At 46.7% G+C, this 23,448-nt stretch overlaps 1 protein-coding gene across 15 annotated transcripts in view; it reads right to left on the bottom strand.

Annotated features, from left to right (window-relative positions):
- Positions 1-22,007, bottom strand: part of ATL2 (atlastin GTPase 2) — a 43,660-nt gene extending 21,653 nt beyond the window's left edge. For 2 of the 15 annotated variants that reach the window (XM_072035350.1, XM_072035351.1), the window contains exons 1-2: positions 19,351-19,501; positions 1,199-1,479 (exon numbers count right to left, since the gene is read on the bottom strand). In XM_072035350.1, coding sequence (XP_071891451.1) covers positions 1,199-1,479; positions 19,351-19,480 — 411 coding nt within the window. In that variant the 5' untranslated portion in view covers positions 19,481-19,501. Of the gene's footprint in view, positions 1-1,198; positions 1,480-2,603; positions 2,635-7,049; positions 7,168-13,771; positions 13,923-17,299; positions 17,455-19,350; positions 19,697-20,267; positions 20,491-21,947 lie in introns of those variants that run through there. The other 13 variants (XM_072035355.1, XM_072035356.1, XM_027453485.3 and 10 more) reach the window with 12 other exon arrangements.
- Between the last annotated feature and the right edge of the window lie 1,441 nt (positions 22,008-23,448).

Genomic DNA, 23,448 nt, shown 5'->3' with positions numbered 1-23,448 from the left:
TATACTTCTTGGAAGTTTTGTTTGGTTTTGTTCTAATATAAACAGGACACTGGAGAGGATTTACATACACACAAAAGGTGACCCACTGAACAGCCATATCAATGTTTATTTCTCCCTAGTCTCAAGAAGTTGGGAGCACCAGCTTGCTACTCTGTATTCCTCCTACCAACATCCTCAGTGGCTTTCTTACAGAGTTCTTGGCAGATCAGTGAGAACTGAAGAGCAAGCATTACTTGGAGTGAAAGAAAGGAAGTCTTCATCTGCCAACTACCAGCGGCTTCTTTACAATATTCCCGTATTTCCTGTAACTGCAGGGTTCATCTTCATTTCTCCTCAAGCCAGCCAGCACAAAAGCAAAATAGATGCAATCATGGTTAGTTTCTGCTACCACGAATTCCAACTCCAAACACCCATGACCAAAAAGGAATCCATTCTGTTCCTTAAGAGCTTCAAAAAGCAGTAAAAACACTGAACTGTTAATATTCAGTGTGCAGATTAAAAGAAACACAGCACAACCCATGACAGGAAGATGTGTATGTTCACAGGAAGCCCTATGCCACCTTCTCCATAACAGCCAATAATTCAAAGTATAGTAGAGACTAAACAACAGCAGCCAAAAAACTACAAAGTAAGAAGGAATTAAGCTTCAGATTAGGCATTCATTAACCCACGACTTAAAAGGATCTAAGAAGTTCTTGGACTATGTTCAGAGACACATTCCAAGGAGGCAACAGGAGACTTTCTCCTCCCTTTTGCCGTATTTCAGTATCTCAGAAAACAGAATTAGTCCTCCAGGAGCTACCTGACAAAATTCTTTTTGCAGCAATCGATCAGCTAACACTACAACTTGACTGCAGGAGGCCAAGTCAAAGCAAGATCCTTCCAAGCCACCACCTGGATAAGGCCTTACACAACTAGAAGGCCTTCCTTGAATGCTCTCTTTACTCAAGTTCTTCTCAAATCCACTTATATCAGGACACCAATAATTCACTTCATGGCTGCAGTAAATGTCTGTTGTACAATTGTCACGTAAGTGCACTTCTTTACATAGTAGCAGTATACTTAGAGAGAGGGAGAGGAAGCCAGCTGCTGTAAGGGAAAAAAATGACCTGCTATTTGTGCTGAGGTAAACAAATACAAAGGTGAACAACTAAAACAAACTATTTTTTTCCTGCCAGGAGAAGTCCAAATTACTCACCCTGTTATACATGTATCTAAGCATGAAGTCCAGCAGAAAAGATTTTCCTTTGCGGAAAGCTCCTGCTACAGACACAACTACTATGTTAAGATCTTTGATGTGCTCCTGAAGCAAGATTTTTTCCAATGCTTCTTCATCTAATTCAAAGTTATGGTCATCTTCATGAGCAAGAACGATCTGGATGGGGCGCGGCTTCTCCAAATCCACCTCGTCATCCGAGTCTGGCAGGGCATCTGAGTCGGGTAGGGCATCCTCCTCTTCCTCCTCCTCATAATGCTTTCCTGCAAATTGACGGGTTACAGCACATTAGTAAGTCAGAGATTAGGACACTAGACGTTTTTGTGAAGTGAAAACTCAAGCTGGGCTTGATGATGTTGTTGGGAACATGTGTGCAGACAAGATCAACAGCCATTCCCTGTCCATTTTCACACCTCACATGTTATCTACATTTCAGATTTCAGTATTCCCCAAGTTTTAACAAATCATGAAAGGAAACTGGTTTTACAGCATCAAAACCCATTTAAGGCTTCTTAAGTAAACTTGCGTTAAAAACCTACAGGCCTTTTCTCTCATCTGGAAAAAAAAAAATTGAAGTAAGCTTTTTGTCCTCTTTGGAACACTGTAGAGGAAGGTGGTCAGCTATAATTGTGAAAAAAGTGTTTTCTGACAGTTTTGGTAGCCAACACATATAAACAAGACCACTGATCCAGTACATTACCCCAGCACTACATCAGCAGAAGACTAAATTCCTAATTCCAACTCATTACACCTGTTTCAATTCTCAAATCAACACAGACTTTGGAATGCCTGTTCACTGCTTGCAAGAGGAAAAAAGCTTGTTTGCACATGTAAGGCCTAACATCTTGGGGATTAAAAAAACAAGCACTGAAGCAGTTTCTGGCTTCATACTTTTCCTATGACACATTATTAAGCATGATTCAGTAAGAGTAAGTACCAACTGTTCCAACAAAGAGTTGAGAATATTAGGAGCTCGTTTTTTAGTTTTCAGTCTTTCGGGTCAACCCTTCAGGATCCATTCTTTCAGCTACTGAAAGAACAACTCAGGTCAGATTTCATTATTGATGAATGATAAACTAAAACCAACAGGGCCCTACAAACATATATCACAGTAGTAACAGTACTTTAATCTTTCTGACTTCCAGAAGTCAGGAGTTACCGGGTGAGAGGCCTTTAAAAAGCACAACCACACAAGTGTAACCTGAACTCCGCTCCTGTCCAAGTACCGCAATAACAAAGTTTGTCCCAGAGAAAAAAAGGAACTCCCCTGCTGGCCTGATTCCAGTTTTCCTTTTGAGCTTCTGGAAGGGTTTTTGTGTGTACAGAGTTGCCTCAAAACTCAGATTTACAGCTTGCCATGCTCTGTGAGAAGTCCACGTGCACAAACCTGACTGAGGCATCATCCTAACAGTTACTCATCTGGGAACATCGCTGAGTTTCAGTCCGTTGGACTGCTTGCCATGCCTACATTTCCAAGCATTGCTTCTGCCAGGAGAATGAAAAAGCCACTTCCAGTCACACAATGTACACAGGTGTGTTACACAGCCCCATGCTTTCTGCAGGAGCAGCTCTGGAGTAGCATTTTCTTGCACTGTGTGCTACAAGGCACCACGGTTGGATTCATCCATGGTAGAGACCCTGCCAGCACCCACCAGACCTGCACCAAGCCATTCCTGCCAGATCTTGCATCCCAGATCCCATCCTCAGCAAGACTTAGGAACAGTACTCAAACACACCCTGTTCTGTGGATGTAATGAGACATTTGAGTCATTATCAGGGACTTGAAAGATTGGTAACACAGTGACCCTGGAGTTTTTCCAGAAGCTGTCTCTTTAGACAGTTCTGACAGCATTTCACTTCCTTGCAAATCAGAGGGGACACTTCCAATCATCATGTTGGTGCTGCTTCAAAGGCCAGCTGCATTGAATCTTTTTTTAAAAATCTGTATGTATTGGTTTGAATAAATAAAGCTGGCGGAGAGCTTGGTTTGAACAGGACGTAAACTGGAGTGTAAGCTCTAAGGAGCTAGAACCACACTCTAGCATTATCCAAGTGGGTGTGTAAAACTGCTCCTAGCATCACCCTCACTCAGTCTGGTTGACAAAGCAGGCCAAAAAAAAATTACACCAGCATGTCTGACAAACAGAAGGAATAACTTTAAGAGCAGCTGTCAGCAGGACATCAAGCTACACAAACTACATTGATATAGTACGGGTTGCCGTTTCAGAAGAAAAAAAAAAAAAAGATCTCACCTTCAGCTAACACTTTTCTATTCTCAGAAATTAAATAAGCCCTCTTTTGAAAAAAAGTTTACAAAGCAGGATTTGCCCCACATAGAAAGCATTCTTTGTAAGCCAGAAAACATAGGAGGCCCCAGCGAGGCACAAAGATTTTGACAGTAAAGAAAGCCTTTGGCATCACAGCTTGGAAACAAAGGGAATAATTCTATTAATAAAAACATTAAATAGCTCCAAGAAGAGGCTTTTGAATTGTAGCAGGGTACACACACCTCCGCTTCTAAGTATTCCCCAGACAAGTTCAACTTGGTTACTTAAAACAGCCTTATATTCTTTTATTTAAACCTGTATTGCACTGATAGCGCTAAGGCATCAAGTTTGTAAGCTAAGGTAGACTGCAAAATAATCCAAAGCAACATCTGCAACTTCTCCGAATTGCAGCCAGACATTAACCACCTTTTCCTACCTGGAAATCATCAGATCCTCAGCAGACCTCAAAGCAGGAACTTTAGCAACGTCCTTTTGCCAACACAGAAGCCTCCTCATGTCAAGATACTTTGCAAACAAACACGCAGTGTGATCATTTATCATTAGCTATTTCCAAACAAGCAGATTCTCCCTATCACAAGCTGATACTACTATCTGGAGCCTGCACACGATACATCCATCGAAAGTCCACATCTTGTTAATAGTCTTCTGCACCCCTGCAGCTTATATAACTCAGAGGGGATATAAGATTCATCTCCAGTCCCGTTCAATTCCCTTTATATTTCACTCACCAGGAAAAGTTTGAAAGTAAAATCCAATACATCTAGTTGTGGGGAGAGAAGGTTGGTTTGGGGTCTTTTTTGTTGTCTTTGGCTGGTGGATTTGTGTTGTACTAGGCTGGCTAGTCCAAAATAAAATTATCTGACAGCTCCCAACCTGCCTGCAGAAAACGCTATCGTAGACATGAATCAAGCACTTTGAGGTTGGAGAACCACAGCATTGACAGCTGTAAAGGAAACTCGATCCATCCAGAAGAGCTGGTTTCCTAACTTCATCCTCGAGTGGCACAGATCAGCCTTCCCTTCAAGAGATTTTGGACAGGTTAGGTATTACCTGGACAGATATCACACGAGGTCAAGCATGTTAACTGTGGAATGAGCACTAATACTTGTCCCAGCAATGCTGTCATTGTATGCTAACCTGTCACTGGCTCCAAGGCAGGCATCATAGCCTTTTTGGCTCTTCATACACCTTCTGGCAGCTTACCCTGTTACTCTGGCTAGTTGCTGTGTCAGAGCACTGGAATATGCTGGAAGGCTTTCTAGAAGGCTTCAGTGTCCTGGGCAGAGAGATCACATTCCATTTCCAAGAACTACTTCCAGAGCAGTCTCAAACAATGATCAGGACAAGCAGTCCTACTTCACCTTTTTTTTTTTTTTCCAGAAGCTGCAGAAGCATTACAGCAAGCCTGGATGTAGATCATATAAAAAAAAAAGGCTCACAGCACTGTCAAGGAGCTGATGAAATTCAGAACATTCTTATTGACCTATACCTGATTGTTAGTAGGGGTGGATTTTTTTTTATTGTTGTTTCTCCTCCTTCCTCACCTGCCCCAGCAGTCATAGTACACTACTACAAATACAGAATTTAGGTGGATTTGTCCTAAAGCCCCACCTAAGGGCCACATGCCACTCTAGGTCATTCTAACAACCCAGTCCCAGCAAATTAAGTGTAAGAAGTGGCTTTCCAGCAGGATCACCCTACACCAGAGTGTTTCCAGCCAACTGGACGGTAATCTGGATTTGCACAGCTCATGGCAGCCTCCCTCCACAGGTCTCCATGACAACACATCCAGGAAAGCTCAAGAGGCAACCAGAGCAGCACGATTCTGTTGCCTTGGGTGGGATTTCAGTTTGCTTCGCTGTTGGCCTTTTTTGTTTTGGACTTTCCCAAAGTGGGAAGTCTCCCAGTTCTATTCCAGGACTGGGGTTACAGCCCCAGCACATCCACTCACGAGGACTTGGTTGTTCCAGGGGTACGGCACAGAGCTGGTCCTGATGCTGGTGGAAATGCCCATGTGCACTGAAGACTGGCCCTCAGGCTTTCTGTACGCACAGAACAGCTCTCATCTGTCACAACACACGGCGTTGGAGCTTGGAGAGCAGCGTGGCAGACCCAGAAAGCCACGGCTTTGTTTTCACAAGCTGCACAGCTGCCCTTTGAGACTCGTGCACTATTGAACAAATGCACTTCGGACTGCACTCACTTACCCTGCTCCGGCCAAAGCTAATGCAGGAGGACTGTTGGCTGGACTCACCCCGAACTCTGCCACCCGTTCAGTCCTCACCCTGTAGCTGTTTGCTCATCACTCCTTTCTCCTTTTCAGCCTCTTCCAGCCTGAATCCTTCAGTAGTAGCAGTAGAGCTGCTGCACAATTTCAATGGTGTGTAATCGCTTTCTGAGCCAGGGAAGCAGGCTAGGAGACACAGGAGAAGCAAAACCATACAGCAAGGCACAGAAGCAGACAGACGTGAGCGGAAACAAATCCAGCCTCAGGAAGAAACCACTGGCCAGCTTCCCCAAGAGCTCTGCACTCCATCAGCAACTGCTACAGAAGGCGTGCTGCCGACACTCCCCGGCTAAGTGTCCAGAACAAGCGGCATTTGTTGAAACACGAAGCCAGGTTTTGGGAACAGTAACTGCCTGTGGAGGTACAGGGAATATTTTATCTGAACAAACCCAACTGAATAACCCGCTTCTTAAAGTAAGAGGTAAAATGAACAGAAGCTAATGCCTGCTTTCCCCAAAGGGCACAGAAGCAGCTGATGACCTATTTGCCCTGCAGTGTAAGAACACGGGAGTGAGAGCAGTCAGCTCAACTTGCGTGCTATGAGATAAAAGAGACAGAACCTGCTTTAAATGCAAGTTTCTCCCCCTAACCACATTCATTGAAACCAAATACCAACAGAGCTACCTTCAAGTTTCAACCCAAATGCAGCCTGAGCTGGTTAAACACCTCGTTCATGTTCCTTCATAAGAGGAAAGCCACATACTAATTGCTAAACTGTTTTAAGATACAGTGTGTGTTTCCAATCAACAAGCCCCAAATGCCAGCTAGTAATTGCTTCTCTGGACACTGGGGTTGACCCAGATAACTGCACACAGATGCAGCACAACACCAAAGTAAATTGAAGCCACTAAAAAGCAAATGGGATTGAAGACTCGCATTATAAACAGGCAGCTAAAGAAGTCACTTTCATTTAGGGTAGATGGCTCACCAGGGTTCCTTCCATTTGCTCTGTCACCAGGAGTTAAAAGAGACATGGGAAAGTCCAAGTCTTCAAGCTCGTAGTCTTAATAACCCTGCTTATACAGAAAGCTGCACTTTGCTAGATGTCCATTGGAAATCAGAAGTTGTCACAACTTGCTACATCAGCACTCGGCATCCCTCAACTCACTTTCCCAATGCTCTACAGAAATAACACATCTGCATCCTTAGAAAGTGACCCAAATCCCCCCAAACACACCCCACTCCACCCACAGTTCAGTCCAGGTCCCCCCACACTTGAATGGGGAAGCAAGCTGAGGCAGACTGCACCAACTCTCACCTATCTGGCTTGAAATCCTGCTGTACCTCCACACCCCGAGGGAGTTCACAGCTTCAAGTAAAAGCTTAAAATAAGTTATCATGAAGAAGTCACTGCACCGCATCTAAATGTGATGCTTTCTCTCGGAGCCTCACCTAGGAAATCTTCATTAGGCAGAAAGACAAATTATTTAAATGTTTCTCATTTCGATGTAGTGAACCAAGGGGAGTGTAGGCATGTGTGAATTCAATTCCAGAGCAGAGAAAAAAAATAGGTTAACCTTCAAGCCTTATTTGGACAAGGTAAAAAATCTGGCACATCCGATGTAAAAAAAAAAAAAAGAAAAAAAAAAGTAGGTTTAAGCCACAAAATTGTCCTCTCCTTTCTCCAGCAGTCCAACTCCATGCAATTAACTCCCAGCAAGACCCATATGAAAGTTACGGGGCTGCTGCAGATCTTAATGCATCGCTGCTTCCCTATTGCTGCCTAGCAAATACTGCCAAGTAGCTCATTTTAAGGCCAGAAATAATTAAATGTTTTGAATACTTCAGCTATAAATAGGACTGATGAGCTAAGTTCCAAAGACTTATTGGATATCCAAACAAGAGTGGCAAAGGAGAAGGGGGGAGAAAGGCACATTTAACTCTCTCTGCTCCTTCAGGGCAATGGGATGTTAAGGGACAGATCTGGAACTGTTACATAAACTACTAGCAGAAGCAAAAAACCTGAAGCTACAGTTCTGCCAGGAAAAAGGAAAAAAAAAAAGAGATATTCTGATGACCTAGATACCTACGAAGCATCATAACTGATCAGACAATAGGTCTGTCTACTCCCGAAGTGCTTTAAATTGCTTTCTCTGTTTAAGGGTCTGCATGCAGGAGCAGAGAGCTCTCCCACAGCCATGCAAAACACTACGCTGGCATTTTGCATTCTCCATTAAAATGAAGCCTCCCTCCAGCTTTTCTCTCCCCTTCAACGAAGAGGTGCTGCAAGAAAGTTAACCTTCAAATTCGGCTATTTGCAGTGAATGCACACAAGCAAGAGCACACCGATGAGCAGATGCTAAGGCAGGAGGAGCAGCACAAACTGTGACCCAGCCCCGGAAAGCCAGCAGCAAAAAGAATTTTTTATATAAAAGGACTGCTTTCCCGAAAGCACATCATGAACTTAGAAGGATGTTTCTCCATAGCTACAAGGGAGAACTTGGAGGGTAGGGATAGTGACAAAGCACGCTCCTCATCCTTCCACCCTGCTGAAAAACCACAGCTATTATTAGCATACTCACTGAAGAGCCTCCCAGGATCTCTACCCACAATAAGGTTTACCAGTACTTTTCCAGCCCCCTCAGAGAACGCTGCTTTAAAATATGAAGACGAAGGTAGATGGAAGTACTACAAGGCCTTCTCCTCACCCTTAAGGTCGTTGCTCGCCCAAGAAAATCCAGCTGGTATTTTCTAATTGTTTTAGTGCATAACTGCAGCTTACATACTTTGTATGCACATCCCACACGTCAGCAACCAAGAGAACGACCAGCTATCCCAAACCACGGCTGGGTGAGGAGAACAGGGAGATAGGAACAAGGTGGGAGATGCCAACTGCAATTATCCCACGTTTGATCTTTAGATTAGTAGCCAGAATAGCTTTAGACACCCTGCTGCATCTGTTCTGTGGCCACAGGCTCAAGCAAGTGCTGAGTTTTGCTACACAGGGAGACATGCTGGAGGGCAAGTTTCCGTATTCACTTCCAGGATAAACAAGCTGTCAGTCAGGAACATCAACAGGTTTAAGGAAAAGAGCAAGTCAGGAGGCTTTTTTTGGATCAGGCCATGCTCTCATCTGAAGCCTCCAAGCAAAGTGATCTTCTAGCCTAGCCTTCAGCCTGCATCCAGTTTCCTGCCTCCCCTGAAATACCTGCAGCTTAGACAGCCTCCATCCAGCTTTTCCAGCGCTGTACTCCATTATTTTATTAGTTTTCCAGATTTAATTTCAGAGGTAAGAGCAGTGTAGGGAGAGATTGTGTTTCCATTAAGGAACTGCCTTCTCTAGATCGTGTAACCAGCACAGCTGACACAGTAACTACCTGCAGACATCTTCATGGATGATTTTGATCCCTCCCTCCTCTCTCTCCAGAGGAAAATGGTTAGCCTGGCAGTGGCACTAACACACACGGAGTTTTCCTGGGTCATGCTTCCCTTTCACGTGCACAGCAGAGGGACACACAGCACATACAAACAAAAACAGCGCCCAGAACACCGAGAAGCAAAACAGGAAGAGGCGAAGCCGACCACACCAATCACATCTCGGGGATAACTGAAACAAAAACAAAGTCACACCTTGCGTGCGGTGCTTTCATCGGGGCTGAAGGAAGAAATTGTTTTCATGGGGTTACACCACGAGCAGCTTTCCCCGCAGTCCCTGCTGCTAACCACTAACCTGCAACTGACCCACACAACACCTAACCGAGCCCACACCGTTCACAACCCCGCACCTGCTCTCCACCATTTCCACATCTCTGCCAGGCAGAAGAAGTCCCCTGCAAAGACACCAGCTCAAAGTGCATCCTTTCTGCCAACGGGACAGTGCCAGGAGCTGCCTCCTCCCTCCCCTGCTGCCTCTCCAAGGCTGCTCCAGCAGCACAGCCGAGGTTTAAGCTCCCCCTCACACAAGGGCTCTCCCACTCCTTCCCATTTCCATCCCCACGCAGCACCACGCTGCCTTCCCTGCTAATTTTGCAACGCACCCAGCGCTGCTGAGAGCCAAGCCAATAAAAAAAAAAAAAAAAAAAAAAAACAACACCCCAGCAGAAAAAGCAATCCAATACAAATCGTTTTCTACGAGCTCTATCAGCTCTGTAAGAGTCCAACAAGCACCAGAGGTGAAGACAGGCAAAGTGGAGCCACGCAACTGCATTATCTGACCCCAGGGCATAGGGTAAATTCATCTGTACTGCTGAACAACACAGGACTGCTGCCCTCTGCGTTGGCACCACCGTCCTTGGTCCAGGCACAAACTTATCTTGAACAAACACACACACGAGGTGATGTGGTGTGCACCCCGCAGCCTCTGAAACAGCTGCACCAGCACAAACGAGGGGGAGGCACAAGATGCTTGGCTCAGCACCGGTGCCAAAAGAAACGTTTGGCTTTGTTAACTACCAGCCAGGCAAGCCGGAAAACTTCTCCATAGCCCCCGAACACACAAGTACAGCTAAGAAGTGCGTTCATGTGGGGACTGACCGAGCGATATGTGATAACTCTGCGAAGATGGGGAGACAACTGGGCTGTAACTGGATCGGACGGTGCGTTGCCAAGGATTTGTCTAGATGTGAAAGAGCTCAGATTTAGGTAGGGTTAGCCAGCACACTTGTTAACCTTCACTTAACAAGGTCTCCTTCCTCTGCAAACGCGGGTTAACACCAGCTTTAGTTTTGTCAGGAGTGGGTAACTGGTGGGAAGACCTTGAGCTTAGCGCAGGCCCTCCTGCCCTAGAGGAGAGTTCCCTTGGACACTCCTACTGAAAATACTGTACCTATTCAGAGATCTCTGCTGAGTCTTGGTTTCAAAACTCACAGCAGTTAATTTGTCACATGGGCGCTGTAAAACTCTCCCACTTCAGTAGCTCGGTTCCACGCTACAAGCACCTTTGCATCAGTCCAAAGGGCTCAACACTTACCTAATCTTCTTTAACATCATTCACGGCCCTTGTTAATACAGCAGCCTCAAACAGCATTAGTAAGAGTCTTCACTTTTTTTTTTTTAAACCAGCACTTTCCTGGAACAGCAAATGCCATTAGTACCTGTATGCTAACGGCCAAGCCTTGTGGAGAGCACAGCACTGAGGAAAAGAGGGAATAATCCCAGATTTAAGGAGCAGAGAGAAGGGAAACAGGTTACTACCGGTATTTACTTCAAGCTCTCAGTGCCAATCTAACTACTTTTCTGCAGGACAGCACATCATATGCTTGATCTACAAGTGCTTTAATTGCCACCTCACACTTGGGTACAGGAAGAAAATAGGCAACTGTCTGAAGACTATGTTTAATCCTCCTGCAGCCAACGGATTTGTCTTTGTAGACCCCATGCAGTGATCTCAGTCTGTGGGTGCCAGAAGTCTTTCTTCCCAGTGTATTGAGGATAAATCCTGGGGATAAGGCCAAGTTTACAAGATGAACCCAAACAAAGATAGCGGTGTGCTGCTTTGTAAAGCTCCCCAAAGCTTAATCTGGTCAGTTTTAGGGCACTACAGAAATGAGAAGTCAACAAGGGTTTAGACCAAACGGCTCGGTTTGATATTTGATTAATGCAACGGTGATATGTCTGCAACTCAAAGTACTTACACCCAATGTTATTCTTAGTCTCAGTGTAGCACAAGCCAACTTCCAACCTCTTTAAGTGTAGTAGACTGCATTTTAAGGGTCTTCCAAATAAGCGGGACTCTCAGTAGCACCTGAAGGTTCCACCAGGAGTTATTTACATCTGCTATCCAAGTGTTCACAATGAACAATGTTTATTCTTCTATTGCTATTTAGCTTTTTTTTTTTTTCCAGAAGTTGCTTCTTTTAATGCTCCTATCACCATTATTTCATTTGGAAAGATTCTTTCCCTTTCTAAATCTCAGAGCAGGACGTATGATAGATTTCCAATAGCCACTTATTTCTACAGTACTATTAGATGTAGAAAATACCCCAGTTCCGTGCCCCAACACCCGAAAGCACTGCTTACTGCACTTTTCCAAACAATTTCCGTACTAAGAAGCCTGACACAGTAGCATTTAGAAACATTTCCTTTTAAGTATTTTGTGCTGCATTCCCGCCCTTATCCCCATGACAAGCTTAAGACTTTGTTGCTCGGAAGATATGTGATAACGCCTCAAGGGCAGCTTTCAGCCCTTGTTTGGAGTCCCACTGCTGTCATTACCAAGAACAACCCCTTAGTATTAGTTTAGAACTGCAAAGCATTCAAGAAAACCCTCTGATTAAGAGCAACATGACTTCTGAAGTTATTTTTCTTGTATTGAAAACCTTTAACATTGCTTTCTACACCAGTATTTTCCCTGCTATTCTATGTTTGTGCAACAGAAGTAAAGGAAGCCGAGCTGCTGCCTCCATGCCCAGCAGTTCAAGTGAATACTCCTCTCCTGAAATCACTACAGTAATGACTGCCATATTAGGCAGAGGATTTACACATGCTTTCATTTCTCCCCATTATTTAAGGTTCTCCACGTAGGTCACAGCACAGAGATCAAGGTAAACAAACAGCCACAAGCCAAAACCAGAAGACCCTTACACCTACCTCAGTGGCTGAAAATGCAGAAAGGGGCAAGGAAGGGAGGGAAATAGGACAAAGCATACAAGTTTGCAAGAGTGCTATCGCAGGATCGGGCTTACAGAGATAGTTAAAATAACCACGCTTACTCTTCCACTCAGCAGTACCATCCTGTTCGAGAAGATAAGAGGTGAGAACAACTTTTCCAAGCACACACAATGTACGAGGATTAGTCCTAACACGTCAGTACAAGCAGTTAATATACTCTCCAACAGGCTTCTATACAATTTTCAAACCAAGGAGAAAAAAGCCTTGTCCTAGAATCATTACACAGTTTATTGCACAAGAGACACTTCAAATATTTTACCGATAGCCACAAAAGCTTACAAACCCAACATGCCTGTATTGTGCTCTGACACTACCTACAGACTAGAACCTGATTCTCATCTCAATCAAGCAACAACTTGCATAAGACCAAACCACATTCTGCTTTCCAGTATCAATTTACTGATAATTATATTCTAAACCCTGTGCCTGTAATCTGTACAACATTTTATTAGTTCAAGTCTCCAACTCTGCCACCTTCCAGGTTTTAGCTTCTATTTCAGTCTTCTAAGAGAAACCTGCCAAGGCTTAAGTAGCACAAAAAAAAACACCTTGCCATGCAAAAGTCACTGTCATGTGAGCCCAAAAATACAACCAATTAGTTCATTCTCTACACTGAAAGTAAAGCTAGAAGAAAAAATTAGATGTGAACAACATGAACAAGACATCTCAGAAAATTCTTCCTACAGCACCCAAGCTGTAAATCAGAGGCCCAGTGACCAAGCTGTAAGCTGAGTCCTTTCTCAAAAGGCACCCTGTGCACTCTTACAGTCTTGACACTTCGTACCCATTCCTGTAGGACGGAGAAAAGCAGGGCAAAAGACTTTTCAAAATCAGCCTTTCGAGAATCATTTCCGCATTTTGTTTTCAAATGAACTTCTCTTTTGCATTACATTTGCTAAGAAAATAACGCGTCATTATTTCAGCCTCTTAGCCCTGTTCATGCATCCACCAAGCCATCCTGTAACTCAGTTACCTGCATCCAGTCGGGGAGTTTTTGTCAGGCCACCCTGGACGCTGCGTGGCTCAGTAATGCCATCTTTGGTGTCAACCATTCCACTTTAAGTTCTTCCAGCCATTAAGAGGAGCCAGCTAGTAACCACTATAAAATTAGCATAGCTATTTTTTCCTCTGTTTACTTAATGGGAAAGGGAGAAAAGACCTATTTAGCTTCAGAGATCATACTAAGCACTAAGACCTACTATTCGCACACCAGAACGTGGAACAAACCAGCCTTGTTACCTAAAGGAGTAACAACCCCATGTAGTAGCAAGGGTTTGCAGTAGCTGACTCCGGGCAAAGAAATTGGATAGCTTCAGGATATGCAAGCACACGAATAACCTGCCATGGAGGCAATTCATTAAGTGAACTTACCGTCCATGGTGCTCTAATGGCATGCGTATGCTCCCTCCCAAAAGGAAAAGAGAGGGTGAGCTCCTTGCTTTGCTGCAGAGCGAGAACTCCGGTCCGACACCGGCAGGTAGTTACTTGCTCAGCATTACTTTCTGCTTTAGGTCACCTCACAGCAACTTGTTTGTACAGCTACAGGAGATAATGGGTGTGATAATGGGCGTAACCTTCCAGTCTTGGGAGATAAAATTCAGTCAACCAAGAACTACCAGTGGGAAGAAGACAGACAGATCTTCAAATTCCCTAGATTTCATTTCGAGTTTGCTAAGTGGACAGAGAAAACACTTCCAAAGTTTAAACACCTTCTGAGTTCCTCAGATTTTTTTTTTATAGTGAATGTGTTTCAAAACATGTCTTTACTATACTAAAAAAATCTTGCTTTCCTGGAAATGAACACTACACAAAATATATTAATATCTTTCTGATATAAACAGAAGTTAGAAGCCAAGCAAGTTAGCCATCAGTGCCCTGAGAAAATCAGTTCCTATTACATATTAATTTGTTGCTAGTAATGACTTGATTACTGCCCTTACTCAAATAGACAGTACTCATTTCATATCGATCATCTTTGCAGCTAATCAAAGTAGCAGACATCAATCTTAGCCAAGTTTTTGCATGTATTTCAAACTTGCTCACGAAACATATGTTTGTTCTGGTGTTCATAACAAACCCCCACCCTGCAAATATACTCAGATGTAAATCAACTTTACAGAACTACAACGTCAAAGTCAGCTCTAGGATAAATTAATATTCCTAATGTCAAGAACAGCCTTCAGCAAATAAGCAAAGCTGCTTTCATCTTTCCTCCTGGACAGCTCAACATTAAAGTTCAGGTTGCTAGAAGTGTTTTGAGAAATAGTCCCACACATTTTCCAGTAAGAATAAGTCTTCAGAACCAATGCCTGTAATTACTTCTGAAAGTTTCTAGTGGCTCATGAATGACAAACATAGCAAACCTACGCAGATACCTATAAAATATTTGTGTCGTGTTCACTTTCCATAGTTGAGATTAAAGACAAAACCTTGAAACACTAACAGTTAGTGTAGAAAGTTTGAGATGTTAACAAAAAGGTGGAAAACAGCACTCAAACTGGCAAGTTGAAGACCCCATTGTGGGCGCAGCACACAGCAAGACCAAGGAAACAAGTCAAACTTTAAAGATTAAAGCTTCCCATTAGAAGACTGCCATATCAGAACCTCAAAAATCATCCCCCAGACAGGGTTTGTTTTGTAACTACAGTGCAGTTACAAAAAACAACTTCAAACTTTACTGAAAGACAGATTTTAGTGAAACTTGGCAGCTTTCCTCATGAATGTCCTTGGAGCTGTTAGAACTTTTTACAGGCTGTGCTGAGATGTACAACATTCTACTAATGACAGGCACAAAGTTGAAACAAGTTACAGTACAGAATAAAATCTATGATCCAACTTGTGCTAAGAGATTAGCACACCAAGACATGGTTCACTACCAAAGCAAAAGCACAGAGTCATTTACCTGCACTTCAGTCTGCTCGTTACATCTGTTCTCACAGTTGGGCAACCCTCAGAGCTGGAGAGGTTGTGACACCGCCATCAGGAGCTAAGCGCTTTGCTATTGCGGAGAAAAATCCCCATCCCTCCTTCTCTCCAACACACCTGCATTTATCCACGGTCTAGGCAGCTGGAGGCAGTGCTCCTGTTCTTACTAGGACACGGGGAGAGCACAGACACTCAGGTAGCACCATATCTTGCTCCAGTCAGTAGCACTTCATTAGTCTAGTCAGTAACGAAACATTAATCATGGATATTGAACTGGAACACAGGGACCACAGTCACCACACGGTACCTGAGACGTATCAGCCCCCCTACGAGATCTGGCTCACGCACTCCAGCCCACCTGACCCAAACAGGAGCAGCCTGGCCTCCTGAACAAGGAGAGGGCACCATATTTAAAGGAATGCTTTCAGGGTAGTTCCAGCACAGAACAGTTTTACATGAACTATTTCAGAAGTGTCTTTAAGTTGCCAGCAAGGGAACAACATGAGAAGGGAAGAATCCAGCCTTCTGCAACCCCTCTCCCTGCTTTCAAAAGATTTCTAGTTGAAACACCAGAGAGCTGTGGCTATTATTTAAGGAGGGATTATAACATCATTAGTGACTTTACTGTAAGCTGGAACAGAACAGCTGTTAAGCAACACTTGGTAATGGTACAAGAGAAGTTCTAAGCCTCTCCTGTTACATTCCTTTTCTTCCAACTATTCCAGTCTACCACACTTCTTTATTCCATTATACAGAAAGCTCTTCTGCAGGCAAGCACAGATCACCCACAGCTGTACAGGCAGACCCTGTCAATTAAGCTGCTCCATGCCTAAAATACCTAAGCAACTTAATAGTGACATGCTCTTGTTTCCATCACTAGTGATGACATAGCTACCCTAAAGGCCATTTATTACAGGTGTGCTGGTGCTTACTCTGACCCCAAGAAAGTTAAGCAATGGTCTAAACACTTTATCTAAGATTATTAAGCCACATACTGCTGAGAGCAGAGAACCACCAAAGAAAATTCATCAGCGCTAGCAGGGGAGGGAGTAAAAAGAAACCAATACTCAAGCAATTATATCCTCGATTTCAGTCCCTGGACTGTTTTAAGTCATTAAAATTGCAGCGCTGCCAAACATACCCAGCCATTTCCACACACTCAGTAGTTTTTGCCTTTTCCTCCCTATAAGAAAGTCAGCAGAGTGGCTGCCCTGCACCTGCCAGTTCACAGCACTGTTAAGACTTCCCCGTTCCTCGCTGGCTGGCAGATGAAGCCACTCAAACCAACAACACCACATGGCACCTGCTGGCTTTTGTTTTAACCATGCTCAGTTCAGCCACTCCAATAAATTAAGCGAGAGTTGTATAAAGATGTGAGAACAGTTCCGTGCTAAAACCTGATGCAATTCGGATTTAGTCTGGTAGCCTGGTTTAGCCTGGCAGCCTGGTTTAGCCTGACAGTCCCTCTGCAAGCCCTGGGTCCTCCATAAAACGGAATTACGGTGGGTATAGCTGTACAGACGAAGCTTTTGAGCTATCCTGGTGGGATATCCTGGGGAAACGAACCCGTACAAAGGCACATATACAGCTGTAGAGATGAGGCGTTTGAGCAGCGCTGGTTAAGACACCCTGAGGCAAACGAACTCGCGCAGAGGCCCTGTGCAAACTCCAACCGCAGAGCCGCCCCCCCCGGCCCAGGAGGCCCCGTGCCAGCCGCCTCCTTCCCCGCACCGAGGGGCAAAGCGGCTCCCCCAGCGCCACAGAACCCCCCAAAGCCCCCGTAGCCCCCCTCCCGCCATTTTGAGGAGAAACGGGGGGAAAAAGGAGAAAACCCGGGGCCTCCCCCCACACACACACACACCCCACCGGGACGCGGCCCCGCGCCTCGCCTCGCCGCCGGGAGCCGTGCGGGCGGCCCTGCAGCCGTTACCGGGCGCCTCAGGGCCGCGGCGGGGCCGTTAGCGGGGCCGTTACCTGCGGGCTCGGGCCGTTGGCGGGCCGGACCCCTGCGCCGCGCCGCGTCCCTGGCCGCCATCTTGTGCGGGTTTAAAATTAACTCGCCGTGACGTCAGAGCTCCGCCGCCCAGGCCTCGCGCGGCCGCCGGCGGCGCGCGCGCGAGCGCTTCAAGGAGCGGCGCGCGCCGGGTCCTAGCGCCGCCCGCTGCTGGCAAGGGGCGGCCATTAAGTGTGTCCCCCCCCCCCCCCCCCAGGCTGTGCCCCAGCAGCCCTCACAGAGGCACAGTTGTCACCTAGGTTGGAAGAGACCTCCACGATCACCCAGTCCAACCTCTGACCTAACGCTAACAGCCCTCCACTAACCCATATCACTGAGCTCTACATCTAAACGTCTTTTAAAGACCTCCAAAAATGGTGACTCCACCACTTCCACCCATCCCAATGCCTCACAACCCTTTCAGTAAAGAATTTAGTCCTAATCTCCAACCTAAACCTCCCCTGGCACACCTTCAGCCCATTTCCCCTCATCCTGTCACCAGGCATGTGGGAGAACAGACCAACCCCACCTCCCTACAGCCTCCCTTAGGGTACCTATAGATTAATGAAACCCTACAGAAGTGTGTTAGGCCTGTTATTAAAGACCTAAACATTATTCCTGCTCGGTCTGAGCGACCACCACACCATGGCTTCTTCCCCTGGTCAACGTGAGGTGGGAGCAGCTTTGCAGAAAGCTGGCTCACCACAGCCACGTACCCGCTCCCTCTCTGTGGAGGTCCTGAGTTACACTACCTTATCCCCGAGACACAGCAACCACAAGTTTTAATTAGTCTGGCCTAACTGGAGGTGGAAGGAGAAGTCAGATCAAAAGCCAACACGCTCTCTGTTGTGGCCTCACAGTTATTTCTAAGCCACCTCCAAATCCTTCTTTTGGTAGCACCTTGGGCCTTCATCACGTTGGGATCCATCCCGCTCGGTGACAGTCCCTGCCTGAGGGACCTTAACATCCAAAAGAGCCAGCACAACCAGAGCAGATAACTGCAGGACAATACAGCGGCCAAACTAACATCACACATTCAGTTATTCCACTTTTAGTAGTTAAAATCTACAATACCATAAAACCATCAAGAAGAATTTCACTAAGCTAGACTTAAGTCAGCATAAACAGCAGCAGAATGCCACCCCTTCGTAGAGAAGGGCAGAGAAAAATCTCGCCATAGGCCTCCTGCAGTTTAATATCCCTGCTTATTTGTGGCAGCGTGCTATGGAAAGTGAGTACGTCACTGCCCGTCCTTCTAGCCTCATCCCAAGTCAACAGCAAAACTTTCCTTGACATCAGAAAGGACCAAGAACACACTCTACTTTATTTGTGACATTTAGGAAAGGAAGGATTCAGGAATATTTCAGGCATGTATAGAAGATCAGGCAACGGAAATACCTTGAAGTAAAACACACTGAAAGCCAGAAACCCTGGTAGCTATGATGGAGTAAAGATTCAGCAGCTCGGTATGAAAACTAAAGAGCTGGTGAAAATAAATAAATAAATAAATCTAAAGACATTTCCCAGTTCAGCTGTTAGTAAACAACCTTATTTCTGATCAAGTCTGGAACAGTTTACGCGGAGAAGCGTTTGAAATACTGCGTGTACAGATGGATAGATTTCTACCCCATGCAGTAGGATTTGCTGCTGCTGTAACGTGAGAACAGAAGTCAAGAACTTAGAGGTCAGAAGGCTCCAACTTCATCCTGTCCTGTTCCCATGAAGAAAGATGTTCCGTGAGCTAAGGATTTTGTCCCCAAAACGTTAGCTCCTGGCTGCAAAGGTCCTCATCTCCACTACCCTCCCAGCTGCTTGCCACTTTCTTCAGAGGCAGGCTAGCAAAGAGTTGGTGTTAGGACTGCTTAAGCCAAGCATTGACTTGACACTGAAAAAATAAATACTGGATCAGACTCAGATTTTTCACACTTTTCTGCGTAAACCGCTTCTCTATCCCTGTCTCTAATCTTTGTGATGCCACTGGGTTTGCTTAAGGTGACCTTCAGGGTGACAAATCAGCAAGCCCAACACCCACCTGAGTCACACTGAATGCCACGCCGGGGCTGGGGAATGGAGCAGTCTCCCATCCTAAAGGGCAGCGGGTCCTGGGATGAGCTGGAGAGGCCTCTAGCAGAGGTACTGCACTTACCACTGTCTCTCCTCATCTGTTCAGGGCTGTGGAGTCCAAACAAACGACAGGGCCGGTCTCGCTCTTCCCTCCGGGCTGTGCAGGGCTGCAGGCAAAGCTGAGAACAGGCAGCAGTGAGATAAAGGTGGTTCTTCTGGCAAACCCCCCTGTCCTCAGCAAGAAGACATCCCTGCTGCTGGCTCTGGGAGCAGCTGGGGGGGGAGCTGCTACCCGACCAGACACCGCCGAGGCAGCCACGTCACTCAGCCAAGCCTGAGATTTCCTAACAGCCTCCCATTGAGAAATCCACCCGGCTCTCAGGCTTGCTCACGGAGCCAAACGCATGCCCCTCAGAGCTAGGACAAACCCCACAAGGCCTCTCATCTTGCTTTTCCCACTGAGAGTCACCCAGGCTACAGAAGGCTCTATAGCAAACCTTGTTCCCTGCCCACACACTGGGGCCTGCCCGGGCTAGCTGGCATTTGCCTCACCACCTTTGTGAGGACCCCAGCCCCACAAACAAGCTTGGTTTCCTCGCTTTTTTCCCTCACTGATGCTCTCTGCTCCCCACAAGTGCCTCTCTCAGATGTGTACATCACACAGGTGATCCCAAACTCGTCACATCACCACAGAGCGCTCAGCACAGCCCTGAGCTTGCAGCTACGTGCGCGTTTGCTGTGGTGTGGAGCAAGCACATGACTTAAGGTTTGCCCAGGCAAAGCTAACGTGGAGCTGAGCTCATACCCATGCCAGGTTGGATACCTTCAGCCCTGCATGAGCACAGAAATACAGGGCACCACCCCTACCTGGGCAAAGCAGCTTACCTGCAGAGAGCTCTGAGGGAGCAGAGAGGCTGTTGGGAGCCAAACGAGAGTTGGGAAGAGGAGGAAAAAAACAATTTACCAAACCTCCTGGACCTGCAGCTGTCCTGCATGCCTAAAGGAGAGGCCGTTTCAGCTGGCAGCAGCAGCACATGTGCTCAAGAGCCACAGAGCAGCCCCTCACATACCACTCATTTATAGCAAGCTGAGTGGGAGACACGTCCCATCTCCCCCGGTGATGACTCAAGAGCTGCTCCTCTGGGGAGGAAGGATGAAATACCGTTGAATTTTAGCTGTTGTCGGAGCAGCTCAGAGCGTGTTGCTAGGCACCAGCTGCAGGAATTGCCTGCAGGTGCTTTCGCACGAGGGGCTGGGCCAGTAACTGCCCCCCCACAACACAAAACTGGGATTGCAGCCCCAGTGCCAAACACCTTTGAAGCGGGGCGTAATCCGTTCTCAGCCCAAAAGAGTCGTTGCACAATCTCCCCAGGATTAAGGGGTTTAAATCAAGGGGCTGTGGCGCAGCCAGGGGCAGGGCAGTGGGCAGGCTCCAGAGCAATGCTCTGCACCATGGTGGTGCTTCGGGAGGCTCTGCTCCCTTCTCTGGGGTGGTGGCAATCCCGCAGGTGCAAATGGGGAGGAAGTCTTCTCCTCTGCCCTGCCTTATCAGGGTGATTGTCTTCCCTTATCAGGGTGATTGAAGTTTTCAGAGGATTGAATAACTAAGTGGTTTACTTCTGCTGCTGGAAACGAGGAGCTCTAACCAGCTGAAGCTTTCATGTGCAAACATTTACTCAAACTAACGCCTATCATTTGGCTCTGTATAAACACGGTGCGATCTCCATCTTGCTGTTATGCAACAGCGTAATGAGATGTGGCCACCTCCAAAGCCTGGGCTCCGTGCTGACTCTTACAGAAGGTGCAGCGCTGCTAACAGGGCACTAACACACCTACAACCCCCCGGGCTGCCCACGGCCGAAGGAGATGTCTCAGTCTACAGGCAGCACGCTGCCCCTGGCCTTGCCCAGAGGCTGCGTCTGCCTGCAGCTTCGTGACCTGCCTCTGTGCAGGTCAGCGACACCAGCCTGGGGGTGGGGAGTGTGTACACACGTGGCAAATGGCAGCATGATGAAATGTTTTTCCACAAAAGTTTAATTTATTTTTTTTTTCACCTATCCTGGACCTTTCTATGTACCTAGGGGTTCAGGTCCCTTTGGTGGCCTTTCCGAATGGCTCCTCAGCCCAGCAAAGCCACCAGAGAGAAAAGACTTATCCGTGTGCCTGGACTCTAGCTCCCAAACCTCTTGTCCTAGAAAAAGAGGGATTGCTCCAGCTGTCACTGCAATGCCCGTCACACAGAAATAATCACTGAACCAGTAGGGCCTCCCCCCAGGGCACGGAGCTGTTGTGCTCTGCTGCTACAAACAGCGAGGCTCTTGGCTCACAAAGAAGAGAGCTCAGTGGTGCCCACACGATGGGTGATACCCTGCTTCAGTCCACATTGCTGGTGATTTTTCAGCATAAAAAGGTCACGTTACCAGCGCCGATTTGGGATGAAAGCTCCATCACAGGAGCATCAGCATCGATTTAGGGTCTTGTTTGGGAAAAATGCTGAGTAGACATTTTATTATTTAATGTAGTGGAGTGAGACTGACTGCTTGGCGTGCTGCCCTTGGAGCCTACCTGAGCTTTAGCATCGCAAGCTAACTCCTCCCCAGGGCCAGGCATCGCTGTCTTGTACTGATTTGAGTAAAGCGGTGCAGCTCTACACCCGGGGAGGGTGTTTTGCATTGAGCCCTGCACAGGCAGACCTGGCTCCCGGTTGTTTGCAGGGCTGAATGTGATTGCCCCGGTGTACAAAGGGTGCTCATTACCCAGCGGAGTTTATTTGCATCCTTCACAGCTACGTGACTGGGGCTCTGCTGGGCGAGATTTACAGGTCCCACAAGGAGGCTGGTGGTTCATTCCCAGGGTTTCAGATGGTTTCTTCCAGTGCAGGTCCAGACTTGCTGCGGGAGAGATGAGTTTTGCTTAAAAGAGGGGTTCTGCTCTGAGTTCCCACGGCCCAAAAAAAAGCTGAGGTGCAGCTCAGCCACTGCCCACCTGCCCCACTTGGCTTCTCCCCCAAGTGGGAGAAGATTTGGGTTATCGTGGGCTGCCTCACCAAGGACACAGGTAGCAAAACCCAAGCTCAAAGAGTCATCAGCAGGAGCTGGTGTGAGACCCTGTAGTGGCTCCTGGGTCTCTGGGGATCAGAGCTTCTTCCACCAGCACGATGGGGTTGGGAGAGGAAAGGGCGGGCTCGCATATTCTGCTCTGAGCCAGGCTTGGTTTGGGGGCACAATCCTTAACACAGCGCTGAAGTTGCCTGGATTCAACCTCTGGCATCAAATCAAAGCCTGGGGCTGAGCCTAGACGTGAAGCACCAGCCCAGCTCTGCCACCTGCATTTCCAGATTCAGGCCAACCTAGGCCAAGCCTAGGACACAAAGCAGAATGTGCTGCTTAAATCCGCCTGGATTAAGGTGTGAATTTAATTAGATCGAATCTATTCTCAGTAAAAACTAGATTACGCTCTAGAAAATGGTGTTTGGTCTTTCTCCAAGCCCCTTTCAATGCACCTGAGCAGGGGGCCTGCACCACGGCCATGGGTAATTGCAGTGAAACAGGCGGCCGAGCTTTAGCAGTACCCAGAGGATGGGGTGAGAGCAAGGTCCTGTTGCCTTTGGCTTTATGCCAGTCTGACGCAGAGGTTGTCCTGCCCCAAAACTCCTCCATAACGTGGGAGAGAGTGGGGAGGGCAGTGCATGGGCAAGGCACGGTCACAGGGGCTGGTACCTGCCGGCCCCAGTCCTGCTCCCCAGCTTGCTCCAAGGCCACCAAAGTGTGTGTGTCCTCGCAGAAGAGCACAGTGCGAGTTTTTTGCCAAGAACTGTTCGTTGAGAGTGTGTCTGGGTCCTCCAGAAAGACAACTTTTCCAGAAGTAAAATGCACTCAGGCGCTGTCCTCGCTCTGTGCACCAGGTCAGCCACAAAAGGCCAGTGTGACAGCAGCTTTTGGCACATCGAGGTAGCTTGACAAAAGAAGGCTCCGATGGCTTATCACAGGAAAAAAACATAGGAAGATTTGGAAGTAACAGTCAGGGGGTTTTAATCTATTTTGAGCAGATAAGTAACGTTAGATTG

This window comes from Anas platyrhynchos, chromosome 3, assembly GCF_047663525.1.
Source record: "Anas platyrhynchos isolate ZD024472 breed Pekin duck chromosome 3, IASCAAS_PekinDuck_T2T, whole genome shotgun sequence".
NCBI lineage: Eukaryota > Metazoa > Chordata > Aves > Anseriformes > Anatidae > Anas > Anas platyrhynchos.
Note: the sequence above shows the minus strand (reverse complement) of the source record. Positions and strands in the feature narration are given on the sequence as shown.